The sequence below is a fragment of the Canis lupus genome, chromosome 28 (genome assembly GCF_003254725.2).
Source record: "Canis lupus dingo isolate Sandy chromosome 28, ASM325472v2, whole genome shotgun sequence".
Classification (NCBI taxonomy): domain Eukaryota; kingdom Metazoa; phylum Chordata; class Mammalia; order Carnivora; family Canidae; genus Canis; species Canis lupus.
Window position 1 is genome coordinate 41125302 of NC_064270.1, and position 13729 is coordinate 41139030.

At 60.9% G+C, this 13729-nt stretch overlaps 2 protein-coding genes across 2 annotated transcripts in view; both read right to left on the minus strand.

Annotated features, from left to right (window-relative positions):
• Positions 1-13729, minus strand: part of CALY (calcyon neuron specific vesicular protein) — a 150280-nt gene that overhangs the window by 18794 nt on the left and 117757 nt on the right. The gene's annotated exons all lie outside the window — the stretch shown is intronic.
• ECHS1 (enoyl-CoA hydratase, short chain 1) lies at positions 1277-10759 on the minus strand. Its single transcript, XM_025467742.3, has 8 exons — positions 10607-10759; positions 8572-8769; positions 8058-8185; positions 7306-7405; positions 6163-6267; positions 5600-5719; positions 3985-4052; positions 1277-3108 (listed from the first exon to the last, which is right to left on the minus strand). The coding sequence occupies exons 1-8, from the start codon at positions 10692-10694 to the stop codon at positions 3043-3045; spliced, it is 873 nt and encodes a 290-aa protein (XP_025323527.1). The 5' UTR covers positions 10695-10759; the 3' UTR covers positions 1277-3042.

Sequence of the window (13729 nt, forward strand, 5' to 3'; positions counted from 1 at the left end):
GGCCAGACCCCGACTTCTTCGGCCAGCACTGTTCGCAGGACACCCGTGGGCCTGCTCTGGACAGGCAGGAGCGTCCTCTGGGCCAGGCAGGTGTGCCAGGAGCACCTGGTGGGGGGTCTCCACCTGGTCTCCCAGGCGCCGGGACCCCTCGGTGCAGAGTGGGGTGCAGCTTCCCAGCGCGGGACAGCAGTGACCTGACTGCCCTTCCTCCTCAGGACCGGATCTTCCCATCCCCCGCCCACCAAGATGGGGTGTCTGGCGGGGAGGGGGGGGAGGGAGGGTGTGGTGGGCCTGGATCCACCCCACTTTCCCTTGAACAGGGGGAGCACCTTGCCTCCAGCTGCCAGGGTCTCTGCCGGCTTGGCCCTTGTCCCTGGAGACTGGACTCTGGGTGCCCGGCTCCCTCCTTAAGCTCTTCAGAGCCAGGCCCCGGGCACACGGGCACACTGCTCTCCTGGTCAGGTGCCACCACCATCCACTGCACTCCCTGCGGGAAGATGCCCACCCTGGGCTGCACGGCACAGCGCCCCTGTTCAGGCCCCGATCCTGGTTGAGTGTAGCAGATTCTCCGGAAGCCGTGGGCAGCCCTGTCGGGGCACCGGGCACTGAGATGGGGCCTGTTCCCTTCCCTTGAACCAGGTGGGCCTTCGCTGGGAATGGTGCTGCCTGGCTTCTGAGTTAGGTCATAAGGGCAGTACGGCTTCCTCCTCATCTTCTCCCTCCTCAGGACTTGTCCCGGGAACCCGGGCACGGCATTGGCAGGAAGCCCAGGGCACAGAGCCTCCCTGTGCACGTGGTGGCCTTGGCCCCAGGTAGGCCCCACTGGTGCAGCACCAAGCACCAGACGAGTGAGTGAGGTCCCGGACATAGCGCAGTGACGAGCTGACCCACTGTGGTGCGTCTGGGTTCCTGACCCACACAGCCTGCCCGATGCCAGAGGCTCCTGGGCCCTGCCGACACTGCCCTTGGCCTTCCGATCCCTCTCGCACACTCAGGCTGGAGGCAGACAGCAGTGCGGGTACCCACGCGTGTGCTCACCCGTGCAGGGGACACAGTCCCACCCAGAGCCGTGGCCGGGCTGTCTCCCTCTGGAGCCCGCCTTCCTCCGCTTCCTTCCCGAATGGACTCATGGCCGGTGGTCGGTGCTGTTGTTGTGACCCCCAGCCCTGCGCTGACATGAGATGCTGGGTGGCCTGGCCACTCCTGGGAAGGTTTTTTTTTTTCTTCCTGGTAAGGTTTTATACACCAAAGACAACAAAGCCACACCAAAACCTGATGAGAATCAAGATGCCCGTTTTACTGCTGGGCCTTGAGGAGCCCTGCTGGCCGAGGGAGCCAGCTGGGAGCCAGCCTGGGATCTAGCAGGGCCGGGAACACAGGGCCTTGGGCTGGCCCCGCTGGGCAAGATGGGACCAGGAGCTGTGCAGGGAACGGGGAGGGAAGGCCAGCAGGCCCTGCACCTGGGCCACCCAGGCAGCATAGGTGAGAAGGCGAGGTTTCGGCTCTAAAAACAAATCAGAATCCCAAACAACATGGAGCCAGCGGTCCATTAACTCTGAGGGGGTGGAGCTTCCATATGGGGCTGTGGCCCTCGGGACAGTCCTGCTCAGGGTTGTCAGCAATGCCATCTGTCTCCCGCAGCAAATGGCACTGAGCCTCTTGGCCGTCCTGCTGGGCACCAGGGCCCACCCAATGCCTTGGAGACTGTGCGTTCCAGGGTCTGCCCTGGTTCTGATCCAGGTCTCGGCATTTAAGCAAACACCCTGGGGGCCCCCTGGGTGGCTCAGCAGTTGAGTGTCGCCTTTGGTTCAGGACGTGACCCCAGAGTCCCAGGACCGAGTCTCACGACGGGCTCCCCGCATGGAGCCTGCTTTTCCCTCTGCCTGTGTCTCTGCCTCATTCTCTATCATAAATGAATACATCTTCAAATATAAAAAAAAAAAAAGGAAGGGGATCCCTGGGTGGCTCAGAGGTTCAGCGCCTGCCTTTGGCCTGGGGAGCGATCCCGGAGTCCTGGGATCGGGTCTCGCATCAGGCTCCCTGCATGGAGCCTGCAGACTGTGTCTGCCTGTGTCTCTGCCTCTCTCTCTATCATAAATTAATAAATCTTTAAAAAAAAAAAAAAAAAGGAAAAAGGTAAAAGAAATGCAGATGCGCAATTCTGTTTTCATAAAAAGAGCACTGAGCCATGTCGGTGTATGCAGGTGCGTGTGTGTGCATGTGTATACACAGAAGCACCTAGAAAGCTACGTTCCAGTTAACGGCGGTTACCCTAGGAGTGTGCCGGGTGACTTACTTTCTGGACTTCCCTTCCGTTTGACCGTTGTCACACAATGACAAAAGTCTGAAGAGCGACGTGGCGTCTGCTTACGAGGAGAGGCACAGCGTGATTTCCGTCCGCTGCATGCCGGTGGCGCCCTCCTCCGAGTTTCACATTCACGGGCTGCGAAGCTGCACAGCGACCGGGGGAACGCGCGTCCATCTCAACACGGCAGGCTGTACGGAGTGAGTCTGGCATCGAAATATCTCAGTCCCTAAAGTCAAGTGAAAACTTACACACACCACTGAGGGCTCACCAGCAGGATTTTTTTTTAGGGTTATTTATTTGACAGAGAGAGAGAGAGAGCGCTCAAGTGTGCACACGAGTGTGGGGAGGAGCAGACGGAGGGTCTGAAGCCGACTCCCCACCAAGCAGGGAGCCCGATGCAGGGCTCAGCCCCACGACCCTGAGATCATGACCTGGGCTCAGTGCCAGCCACGTAACCAACTGCGCCGCCCAAGCTCCCCTCGTAAGAATTTGTGTGTGTGTGTGTGAGAATTTTTGATTAAGAATCTGCTCAGTCAGAATGAGAACAGGCTCCAGACACGGAGTCTCAGGACCGCCGGGTGAAGACCGCCCCCACTCAGGAGAGCGAGAGCCCCGTGCGTCAGAGACTGCGTGCCGCCTACAGGGCCCTTTACTAGAGAATTTATTTGCTTCTAAGACCGTCAGACCGTAATTCCTGTCTTCGAGTCGAGGGTTCAAGGCAGAGGCGGAGGCGCTCACTGGTCTTTGAAGCTGGCCTTTCTCTTTTCCACAAACGCGGTCATCCCTTCCTTCCGGTCTTCCTGGTGGGAGAAGGAAAATAGGTAGAGATGGACGTTCCCGGTTTCCTACGGGCGGAGGCGCGGGCTCGGCCCGTTCTGGGTTTGCTCTCGGTCTGCTGGGCTCCTCTGACAGATTCCCAGGGTGGGGAGGGTCCTGCCCCGGGACTGCCTGCGCACCTGCGCATGGCCTGGAACCCCGGCCACCGGAGCCCCCAGGGGTGATCATCCAAGAACCACCGCTTCGTGTGTCAAACTCTCACCCAGGGAGCCTCAGACGCACCTGTTTGGGCCGTTCACTAATTCGCTCCCTGGGTTTAGTGGCGGTCCGCGTGGAGGACCATCCTGAGCGCCATGGAGCAGGACACAGGCGTGCAAGCCCTAGCCCTACACCTTCCCTGCGCGTACGCACGAGCGTGCACATGGTCACACGCACGCCTTCACTTCCTCGAGGGCCACGGCCGTTTCCGAGCTCCCATAAAACACACCTGTCTAGGACTCTAATCGCGGCAGGTGGGTTTCAACACCTGTTACTAGAAGGACTGCCTCTCGCTTACTGTCAAATCCTGCAGGACACTGTTCTGAAGCCTCAGAACACAGCATTAGATACATTCCAACTCCACGCCAAGTCGTTGGAACGATCTAGAAAATTACGGCAGATGGATTGCCTTTAAATACAGGAGGCTGCCGTTTAAGGGCGCGATTCCTGATTCCTGAGACCTTGGTCAAGGATGTAACGCTTCATACTTTGGGCAGTTATTTGCTAATTGTGCTCGTGGGCAGGACGCATCTGATCCAGCTGCAGGGCGGCAGACAACTCATTTACCGCAGCCCTACGGGGACCTCCCCGGCGCGCTCTCTGGCTGGGCCCCGCGTCCATCCACCCCGACGCTCACTCACAGTAGCGAAAGTCGCGTAGAAGAGCTTCTTCTCCAGCCTGTTTCCCTCCGTTAGCGTCATTTCAAAAGCTGAAAAGAAATCCCTTAGGTTATGACCCAGGGGCAGATGTGGGAACAGACAACTCTTCATGGGGACAGGAAACACTCCCCACTGACCCAATCAGCCTCGATTTTGTCGTGATATTGTGACCTACACGGTCGCCTACGAAGACCCCCCCCCCCCGCCCCCTGCCCCCGGCTTCCCGCCGGCGGCCCCACAGGAGAGGAACAAGGAATGGAGTCAAGAGTGCGACGGCCAACTCTGTGCAAGCACAAGAGGACTGGAGGGCCAAGAGAATCACATACTACTTATTAGTTTTTAAAATGTTATGTTGAGAGAAACTGTGAGCGTGTACAAGCAGGCGCAGGGGCAGCGCGAGGGGCACAGTCACAAGCAGACCCCCGCTGAGCACGGAGCTGGAGCTGGAGCTCGGCTCCCGACCTGACATCACGACCTGAGCCAGGAGTCAGATGCTCTGTGGGCTGAGCCACCCAGGTGCCCCCCCAGAATTACATATATTTTAAAAAGCATTAAAAAATGAGAATGAAGGGGCAGCCCGGGGGGCTCAGCAGTTTAGCGCTGCCTTCAGCCCAGGGCGTGATCCTGGAGACCTGAGATCGAGTCCTGCGTCAGGCTCCCTGCATGGAGCCTGCTTCTCCCTCTGCCTGTGTCTCTGCCTGTCTTTCTTCTCATGAATAAATAAATAAAATTAAAAAGAAAATGAGAATGAAGGATGAAAACCGTAAAAAACGTTGTGCCATAACAGAGTCCTGGGCGGGCAGGGCACTGTGGCCCCGGGAAGGCGAAGTGGTGTCCCTGGCTGAGCACCTGGACGGACAGCAGGCGCCTGGACAGCACAAGCAGCGGGGGCCGCCCCCGCGTGAGCTAACTGCTCATTCTGTGGGGACGCATCACCCACGGCGGTTCAGCCAAGGCCAGCAGCCCGGGGGGCCCGCCCGCCTCCCTGCAGAGGAGCCGCAGACCCGAGCGCCCGGCTCACAGCCCCCCAGCTCGCAGCCCCCCGGCAGGCAGTGGCGAGCAAGCCGGCAGCTGACCCCAGTGCCGAGGACAGCAGGCTCCGTGAAGACACAAGGATGCTCAGTGGGGCCAGAGCTGCCCTGCCGGTAGGGCGGATGGAGAGTCCGGGGCAACAAGGAGCAGCCTGCACTGTCCGCGGTCACCCGGGTGTCCCATGAGCCTGTGCCGCCCGCCAGGCTGCCCCACGGCAGGCACAACCATTGGCCGAGGACGGGGTATCGTCTGCCAGGTCCCGGGACGTGCACTGGGTTTCCCGGGAGCCCGGCTGGCTTTCCTTCAGGGACCGTCCTGGCCTCCCGGCCATTTCCCTGCACCCCTGCACCCCTGTCCCTCTGCCCCGCAGGCTGGCTCCTTCCCTGGGTCCTGATACCAAGGACGCTCGGAACATTTCAGGACAACGTGTGACGCAGCAAACAAAACCCAGGACTCCACCAAGAGCCAGAACCCCACCATCAAGAGTCCAGGGCCAGTTAGGACGCGAATCTGGACTCCCGGCTGTGGGGCTCCTGTGCTGTCGGGCCCTCGGAGCTTCTCCTACCTGCGTTCACGGACTCCTTGGCCATTGCTGTTACGATCTTAGAATTGCTGGCAATTTTCTCCGCACACCGGATGGCTTCTTCAACCAAGGTCTCCACGGGAAAAATTTTGCTCACGAGACCTAAAACACACACAGGCGGGCGCCAAGAGGAAGCAGCACTGGTGGTGCCCGAGTCACGGTGCGGCTCTAGAGCTGGGGCTGTGCGGTGCTAACAAGGGGCCGCAGAGTCCCCGAGTGGGGCCACCAGGCTCCTACAGACACGTCAACAGGGAGGAAGGGCGGTCAGCCAGGGGCTGGGAAAGGGTATGTGGGCGGAGGGTCTTGGGGATCCCCCACCACTGACCTGGGTGGGGAACCGGGATGGTTTTATCAGGACTCTAAGCACACGTCTACTTTAGCTGCTCTCGTGTCTGTGCGGTGTCCCAAGTAAAACACAGTCAGCCATCCCTGGGTTCTCAGGACACCTGAGATCACCGTGCTCGTTGCCCGTGGGTGTAGCCCCCCACCCCTGCCTCCACTCGGCTCCCCGTGAGGGTGGCTCGTGGGGTGGCCCTGGCCCGCACCTGCTTGCTTGGCATCCTGGGCAGAGATCCGGTCACCGGTGAGGACCATCTCCATGGCCAGCGACTTTCCAACAGCGCGGGTCAGTCTCTGGGTGCCCCCTGCACCTGCAGAGGTAGACGGCCACAGGTCACAGTCAGCTCCCGGCCAGCGCATGCCAAGATGACACGGACACACCTGCAGCCAGCTCCGAGGAGCAGGAGGGGCCCGCTGGGTGGGGCAGGCGGGCAGCAAGGAGGCAGCCCACGAAACCTCAGGGGGGCTCCTTTCCACAGGGAGGGCTGGCACATCGGGGCCCTGCAGCTCAGAGCCTGGCCCGGCCCAGCCTGGGGGGCAGCAAGGGCTCTGCCCCCCGGCCGCCCTGGGCGTGGCCTGTCCCCGAGCTCCCGTCCTTGCTGCCCCCGCCTCCTGCGGACCCGACGCCCTGTGGCAGGAACACCAGCAGTCTGCCCTGTCATCTGCCCCACGGTGAAGCCTGGGCCGCCCCGTGAGCTAAGGGACCACCTGAGGGGGACCCACAATCCAACAGACCCAGGTGCTGCCTCAAGGAGGAGGAGGCCGTGCGCACGGACGGGAAGAGCCCAGCACCCAGCAGAGCTCATGCAGGGCTTTGCTCACCCTCAGCCGACCCCAGACGCCCCTCCTGACCTCACCGCGCTCAGCAGATGTCCTGGGCCCCGGGCTCCACATGCAGGCCAGAGACCCAGGAGCCAGAAGCCTGGAGTCCTCATCAGTGGCCCCATTTGCCCACAGCTCCCCTCACCCGCCTCGTGGGGATGGGATTCCCTGCTCTGCGGAACCCCAGGTCACCAGCAGGAATCACTGCAGTTGTAATGCAGTGGGTGGCCCAGCCCTTCCCAACAGCGTCCGATAAGGGACCAGGCGGTCATCAGGGAGCCCGCACAGCCCCAAGGCCCCGGGGCCACTCTCGGAGCGTTGTGTCCCCTGGGGCTTAGTGTGCTGGTCAGCTCAAGGGGCAGAGGGCACAGCCAGGTGGCCGCCTGGCCGGCGCTCAGGGGACAGCCCAGGTCCCTCGCCAGGTGCAAGCTGCAGACTTCTGTCTATTACCGGAAACGCCCAAAAGCTCCCAAGGCTCTGGAGAATGGACCTGGAGACCTTACGCCAGAGACGTCGTCACTCTTTACCTGGGATGGTTCCTAGCAGGATCTCCGGCTGTGCAAACTGGGCTTTCTCTCCAGCATAAATAATGTCACACATCATAGCGAGTTCACAGCCGCCACCAAGCTGCAAAACACGAGGGCCCGCCAGGCGCCAGTCAGAAATTCAGTCCATTTGCTTACTTGAATTTGCAGTTAAGATGGACACGGCCCAGAGCGTAGCAGAGATTAGCACGGAGACGCGAGGTGAGTTAGCCACGAGGGCCGACGCTGACGCTTCCCTCTGTGAAGCGCCCGTGTCACATTCTTTGAGCTCTGGGGTCCCGCAGTCTCTGCGGGGCCGTGGGGCTCGACGGCAGCCAGAGTCTGTGAACCAGCAGGCACCACTGTGGTCCAGTGAACCTGACGGGCTGGCCTCGCCTCACCCCCACGGAGCTTCATTAAAGGATCAGGAGCTGAGCTGCCCTCTGCTTCACTACGATCGACCCAGGGCCTCTGAGGGTCCACGAGCCCAGAGACCCTGACGCCACACAGAGCACTCGATGGCAGCAGAAGAGGTGAGCCTGCGGGTGCGGCGGCCTACAGCCTAGCGGAGGGGAGACGTTCCCAGGAGTCATGGAGGCTGTGGGGAGGGGCTTTCCCAACAACGGAGTGGGAAGCCAGCAGCGGGACAGCCGCCACGAAAGCTGTGCCACAGCGCGTCCTCCCTGCACTTCCGGGGTTTGCAGTGACACTCGGCAGGAGCGGCGTGCGGAGAGGGGACTTGGTCTGACACTCACAGCGTAGCCGTTGACGGCAGCTATGACCGGCTTCTTGACCTGGGCAAGTTGGTCCCAGTGGCTCAAGAACTTGCTCGAGTAACAGTCCTGGAACGTTTGGTTCTGCATTTCCTTGATATCAGCTCCAGCTGGAGAGAGGAAAGGAGGTCCCGGTTGCCAGAGAGCAGAGACCCCGCTACAGCTGCACCCCCGGCCCGCAGGGAGCCATGAGTGTGCAGTGTGTAGGCTCCGGGGGCCGCTGGGAACGGCCACCTGCACGGAGCTCGACAGCCGGGACAGCAGGACAGGGCCTGGACTCGGACGGCGAGGCTTATTCACCAGGCACGGACCGAGCGTCAAGGACCCGAATCCTCTGGACGCACTGAGTTTGCTGGCACAGCACACGTTAGACGGGCAGAGCGGCTCTCCGAGCGGGACCTGGCTCCGTTTACACTTCAGGTTTAAACTCCAGGCTGCTCACGCCGCCGCCCGCCCCTCGCACGCCTGGGTGACCAGCGCCACGCCGCCCACGCACCTGCAAACGCCTTCTCCCCGCCCGTGAGGACGATGGCCCCCACGGCCGGGTCCTTCTCGAAGGCCTCCAGGGCCTGGTTGAGCTCCATCATCAGCCCATTGCAGAGCGCGTTGAGTGCTTTGGGGCGGTTCAGCTGGATCAACCCCACGTTGCTGTTCTTCCCCTTCTTCTCCGTGATGATGTACTGGAAGTCAGCACCTGGGGGAAGAAAGCATTTCCACCCGTGTAGGCATCGGAGCAGTGGAATTTACCCGTCAGCAGACAGAGTGACCCCGACCCCAGTCCTCGGGGAGCAGTGCACAGCTCTCAGCCTCGTGGGTGGCCTTTGCCCCAGCACCTACTTCCACACAAATGTGAGCAAGTCTACCCTGTGACTCAGCAGGAACGAGGGATGGGGACATAGGTTCCTTCCCCCTGGGAGGAATGGCAGCTGGGGGAGAGGACGGAGTGGGAGGCGCACACCGCTGAAGGGTGACTGCCTCGGCCCGGACAGGAGGGGTGACCTGCGAGGCCGCAGGTGGGTGTCTGCCCGGTGGCCTAAGGAGCACAGCGCCCCCCTGGGGGCCTGGTGGGGAGGGACTCAGCAGAAGGGCTAAGCAGGCGCGCTCCGCAGCCCAGGAAACGATTGCTGACCGCAGGTCAGGACCCACAAAGCAGCTCATCACAGGAACTGAGGGTAACGCCAACATGCCCTGGTAGCCGGGCAGCGAGTGGGTGCCTGGGTGAGGGAAGGAGCTGCAGGGACACCCCTACCCCAGCTCAGGGAGGGCCGAGTCCCCAAGGAGCACTGGGGCCCTGGCCTGAGGGCTGAGTGGACAGGTCCGGCCAGCTGGGGCAGGGAGAGTCTGAACAGACTCGGGAACAGCAGCAGGCGGGAGGGACGCGCTGCGCACAGAGCACAGGACCTCTGCCAGCTCCCAGGCCCCACCTGCACCGCCTCCGTCAGTCCCGTAAGTCCTGCAGGATTTTACCAACAACCAGACTGAAATGACCAGAGCACTTGGTCCTAGCACTTGGTTGTGAGTCCCCAGAGCTTGGCAGAGTGAGGCAGCAGGTGCTGGCAGGGGTGCCCAGCGGGACAGCAGAGGGGCGGGGCGGGCCCTGGGAGGAGCCTGGGCGCTGATGGGCTCGGGCTGGAGGAGGGCGAGGTGGGGGCGGGTGGAGGAGGAGTGAGGTCCAGGGGTGGGGGTGGAGGAGGGGCGAGGTCCCGGGGTCCGGCAGGAGGAGGGGCGATGTCCGGGGGGTCCGGGGGTCGGGGTGGAGAAAGGGGTGAGGTCCTGGGGGTCAGAGTGGAGGAGGGCGAGGTCCAGGGGTTGGGGTGGAGGAGGGGTGAGGTCGGGGGGTCTGGCCGGAGGAGGGGTGAGGTCGGGGGGTCGGAGGGGTGAGGTCGGGGGTCCGGCAGGAGGAGGGGTGAGGTCGGGGGGGTTGGGGTGGAGGAGGGGTGAGGTCGGGGGTCCGGCAGGAGGAGGGGTGAGGTCGGGGGGTCGGGGTGGAGGAGGGGTGAGGTCGGGGGGTCCGGCAGGAGGAGGGGTGAGGTCGGGGGGTCGGGGTGGAGGAGGGGTGAGGTCGGGGGTCCGGCAGGAGGAGGGGTGAGGTCGGGGGGTCGGGGTGGAGGAGGGGTGAGGTCGGGGGTCTGGCCGGAGGAGGGGTGAGGTCGGGGGTCGGGGTGGAGGAGGGGCGAGGTCGGGGGGTCGGGGTGGAGGAGGGGCGAGGTCGGGGGTCGCGGTGGAGGAGGGGCGAGGTCGGGGGTCCGGCAGGAGGAGGGATGAGGTCGGGGGGTCGCGGTGGAGGAGGGGCGAGGTCGGGGGTCGCGGTGGAGGAGGGGCGAGGTCGGGGGTCGCGGTGGAGGAGGGGCGAGGTCGGGGGGTCGCGGTGGAGGAGGGGCGAGGTCGGGGGTCGCGGTGGAGGAGGGATGAGGTCGGGGGGTCGCGGTGGAGGAGGGGCGAGGTCGGGGGTCCGGCCGGCGGAGGGGTGGGGTCCGGGGCGGGGGCGCGGCGGCGGCGTCAGCCCCCAGCGGCCTCAGCCCCCCGCTCACCGGAGGCGAAGCGGCGCAGGGCGGCGCAGCGGGGCTGGGGGCGCAGCGGGCCGCGGACGAGGGGCAGCAGGACGCGCAGGGCAGCCATGATCCGCGAGGACTGCTCGCCCGCCCCGCCCCGCGGAGCCGCCCCCGGCAGCGCCAGTCAGGGCCCGGCCCGCCTCCCGGCTGGCGTCGCGAGAAGGCGCAGGCATCGCGAGACCAGGGGGCGGCGGAGGGGGGCGTGGCGACGTGGGGGCGGGGCCGAGGCCCGGGAGCGGAAGGGGCGGGGCCGGGGCCGGAGCGGGGCGGGGCCTCTGGCTCCCGCTGCGACCCGCGGGCCTGCCGGCGCCTCCCCCTGACCTCGGGTCCCTGCCCCCAAGCCCCGGGCTCGTTCCCCCACTTCCCGGGCGGCCCTGCGGGCAGGAGGCGGGGCGGGGAGCCGGACGTCGGGGCGCTGCTCGGGAACGCGGAGCCCGCGACGCCCCGGGACGCGCTCCCCGCCGCGGAGGTGTGCGGAGGAATCCGGGGCTGGTGACCCAGGTCGCCCCTCCCCTGCGCCCTGCGCCTGTGGGCCTGGCCGTGCAGTGGCCGCGGACGCCCGTGATCCAGGCCGTGGGCAGTTTAATTAAAGGAAGATCAATTAAAAAAAAAAATAGGGAAGATCAATTTTAACGACGGTTTAGTCTTGGCGATGACACTGAAGCGTGGAGACCGTGTCCCCAGGCCCCCGTCCAGCTCGTGCAGCCGGTGCACGCGGGAGACTGCCCCTCTACTAATGAAAAGTAAATCCCACGCTTTTAAATAATAAAATTCAAGCCAGAATCGAATACTCAGCAACGTGTGTCTCCAGGTTGAGGGTCGAAGGAAGACATTCTCCTGCAACGAGAAACACCCCTGGCCTGTGCTAAAGGGTGTGGGTGAGGGCTGGGGGCTGGGGTCCGGGCGGCGGCGTCCTCCACTGAGGGACCGCGGCAGAGAAATGTATTTGCATTGACCTTCAAAATAAAATTGGCTTATTTTACCAGCAAAAGTAGTTTTTTTCAGGAAAAGCGGAGAATTGCAATTAAGGACATGCAAGCTCTAGGAGAACCGTGGCCAGTGCAGCGGAGCAGCCGGGCTTGGGAGGGGTTGCTCTGACCTCCACTGGACACCAGCAGGAGGTCAAGCTGGGTTGCAGGGGGGTCTGCGTCGTGTGGACCTGGCAATGTTCACCTTTCCTGTTGGGGCCTGCAGTTGGCTCCTGTTGAGGATTCTTCCCTTGGGGTCTGTCATTCACAGATCTGTAATCAGCAGGGAGTGCTGGCGCTCCCCTTTTGACCTCCCAACTCCATTTTGGTCAGGTTTCCCTTCCTTTTTTTTTTTTTTTTTTTTTTTTAATTTTTATTTATTTATGACAGTCACAGAGAGAGAGAGAGGCAGAGACACAGGCAGAGGGAGAAGCAGGCTCCATGCACCGGGAGCCCGACGTGGGATTCGATCCCGGGTCTCCAGGATCGCGCCCTGGGCCAAAGGCAGGCGCCAAACCGCTGCGCCACCCAGGGATCCCAAGTTTCCCTTTCTTAATTGTCATATCTATATATCTGTATTTAGGTAAATTGGGCTTCGGCAAAATTAAGAACTTTTGTGTTTCAAAGGATAGCATGAAGAAGGTGAAAAGACAACCCACAGAATGGAAGGAAAGTTTTACAAATCGTATCTGGTAAGGGTGTTCTATCTAGAATATATAAAGACACTTTATAACCCTGTAAAAAAAAGACAAACCATTAAGAAGTGGGCAAAAGAGGGGAGCCTGGCTGGCTCACTTGGAAGGACATGCTGCTCTTGATCTCGGGGTACTGAGCTTGAGCCCCATGTTGGGTATAGAGATTAAAAAAAAAAAAACAACTTAAAAAAATGGGCAAAGGACTGAACAGAAATTTCTCCAGTAAAGTTACACAAATGGGGGGCAGCCCGGGTGGCTCAGGGGTTAAGCATCTGCCTTTGGCCCAGGGCATGACCCTGGAGACCGGGGATCGGGCTCCCTGCATGGAGCCTGCTTCTGCCTCTGCCTCTCTCTCTCTCTCTCTCTTTCTCTAATGAGTAAATAAATAAAATCTTAAAAAAAAAAACTTAAAAAAAAAAAAGATACACAAATGGGGCAGCCTTGGTGGCACAGTGGTTTAGCGCCACCTTCAGCCCGGAGCGTGATCCTGGGGTCCTGGGATCAAGTCCCACATCGGGCTCCCTGCATGGAGCCTGCTTCTCCCTCTGCCTGTGTCTCCACCTCTCTCTGTGTCTCTCATGAATAAATAAAATCTTAAAAAAAAAAATATACACAAGTGGCCAACGCACACACACAAAGGTGCTCAATATCATCAGTCACTAGGGAAATGCAAATCAAAACCACAATGAGATACCGCTTGGTACATAGTAGAGTGGCTATAACCAAAAAGGCAGTAAGTATTGGCGAGAATGTGGAGAAATGGGAAGACTTATTTATCGCTGGTAGGAATGTAAAATGATGCAGTCACTTTGGAAGATGATCTGGCAGTTCTTCGAAAGGTTAAACAGCGTGACCACGTGACCCAGCAATGCCATCCCTAGGTATGTACCCAAGGGAAATGAAAACACGGCTCTACACGAAAACTTGTTCATGAGTGTTCATAGCATCATCCTTCACCATAGTCAAAACAGTGGGAAAAGCCCAGATGTCTATCAGCGTGAATGGATGAGCAAAATGTGGGGTGTCTGTACGATGGATGCGCTATAATGGATTCAAATACACAATGTTATTTGGCAATAAAAAGAAATGAGGTGTGCTGATTCATGCTACACGGGTGAACCATGAAACTGCTGAGCGCGAGAAGCCGCACTGAAGGCCGCATTCTACTGTTGAGCCCACTTCTGTAAATGTCCAGATGGACAAATCCACAGACACAGAAAATTGCCAGGGGCGGCAGAGGGGGCGTGGGGGTACTGCTAAAGAGCGAGAGGTCACTTTTCGGAGTGATGAAATATTCTAGCCTGGGTTGTGCTGATGGTTTCACAACATACTGTAAACCAGGAACCTGTGCACTTTAAGTCGGTGAAATGTACGGCATGTGAGATGTAATCAGTAAAGCTGTTTACAAAACCCAGAAAACCTGGTTTCCTTAAGCTACA

Bases quoted from the DNA above. Each gene is read 5' to 3' on its own strand.
- ECHS1 (XM_025467742.3), bottom strand. From the start codon at position 10,694: ATGGCTGCCCTGCGCGTCCTGCTGCCCCTCGTCCGCGGCCCGCTGCGC. The intron at 7,406-8,057 runs GTGAGTGTCAGA...CGTGTTTTGCAG, and splicing joins CTGCCGTCAACGGCTACGCT to CTTGGTGGCGGCTGTGAACT. The intron at 3,109-3,984 runs GTGAGTGAGCGT...TTCTCCCACCAG, and splicing joins TCTACGCGACTTTCGCTACT to GAAGACCGGAAGGAAGGGAT.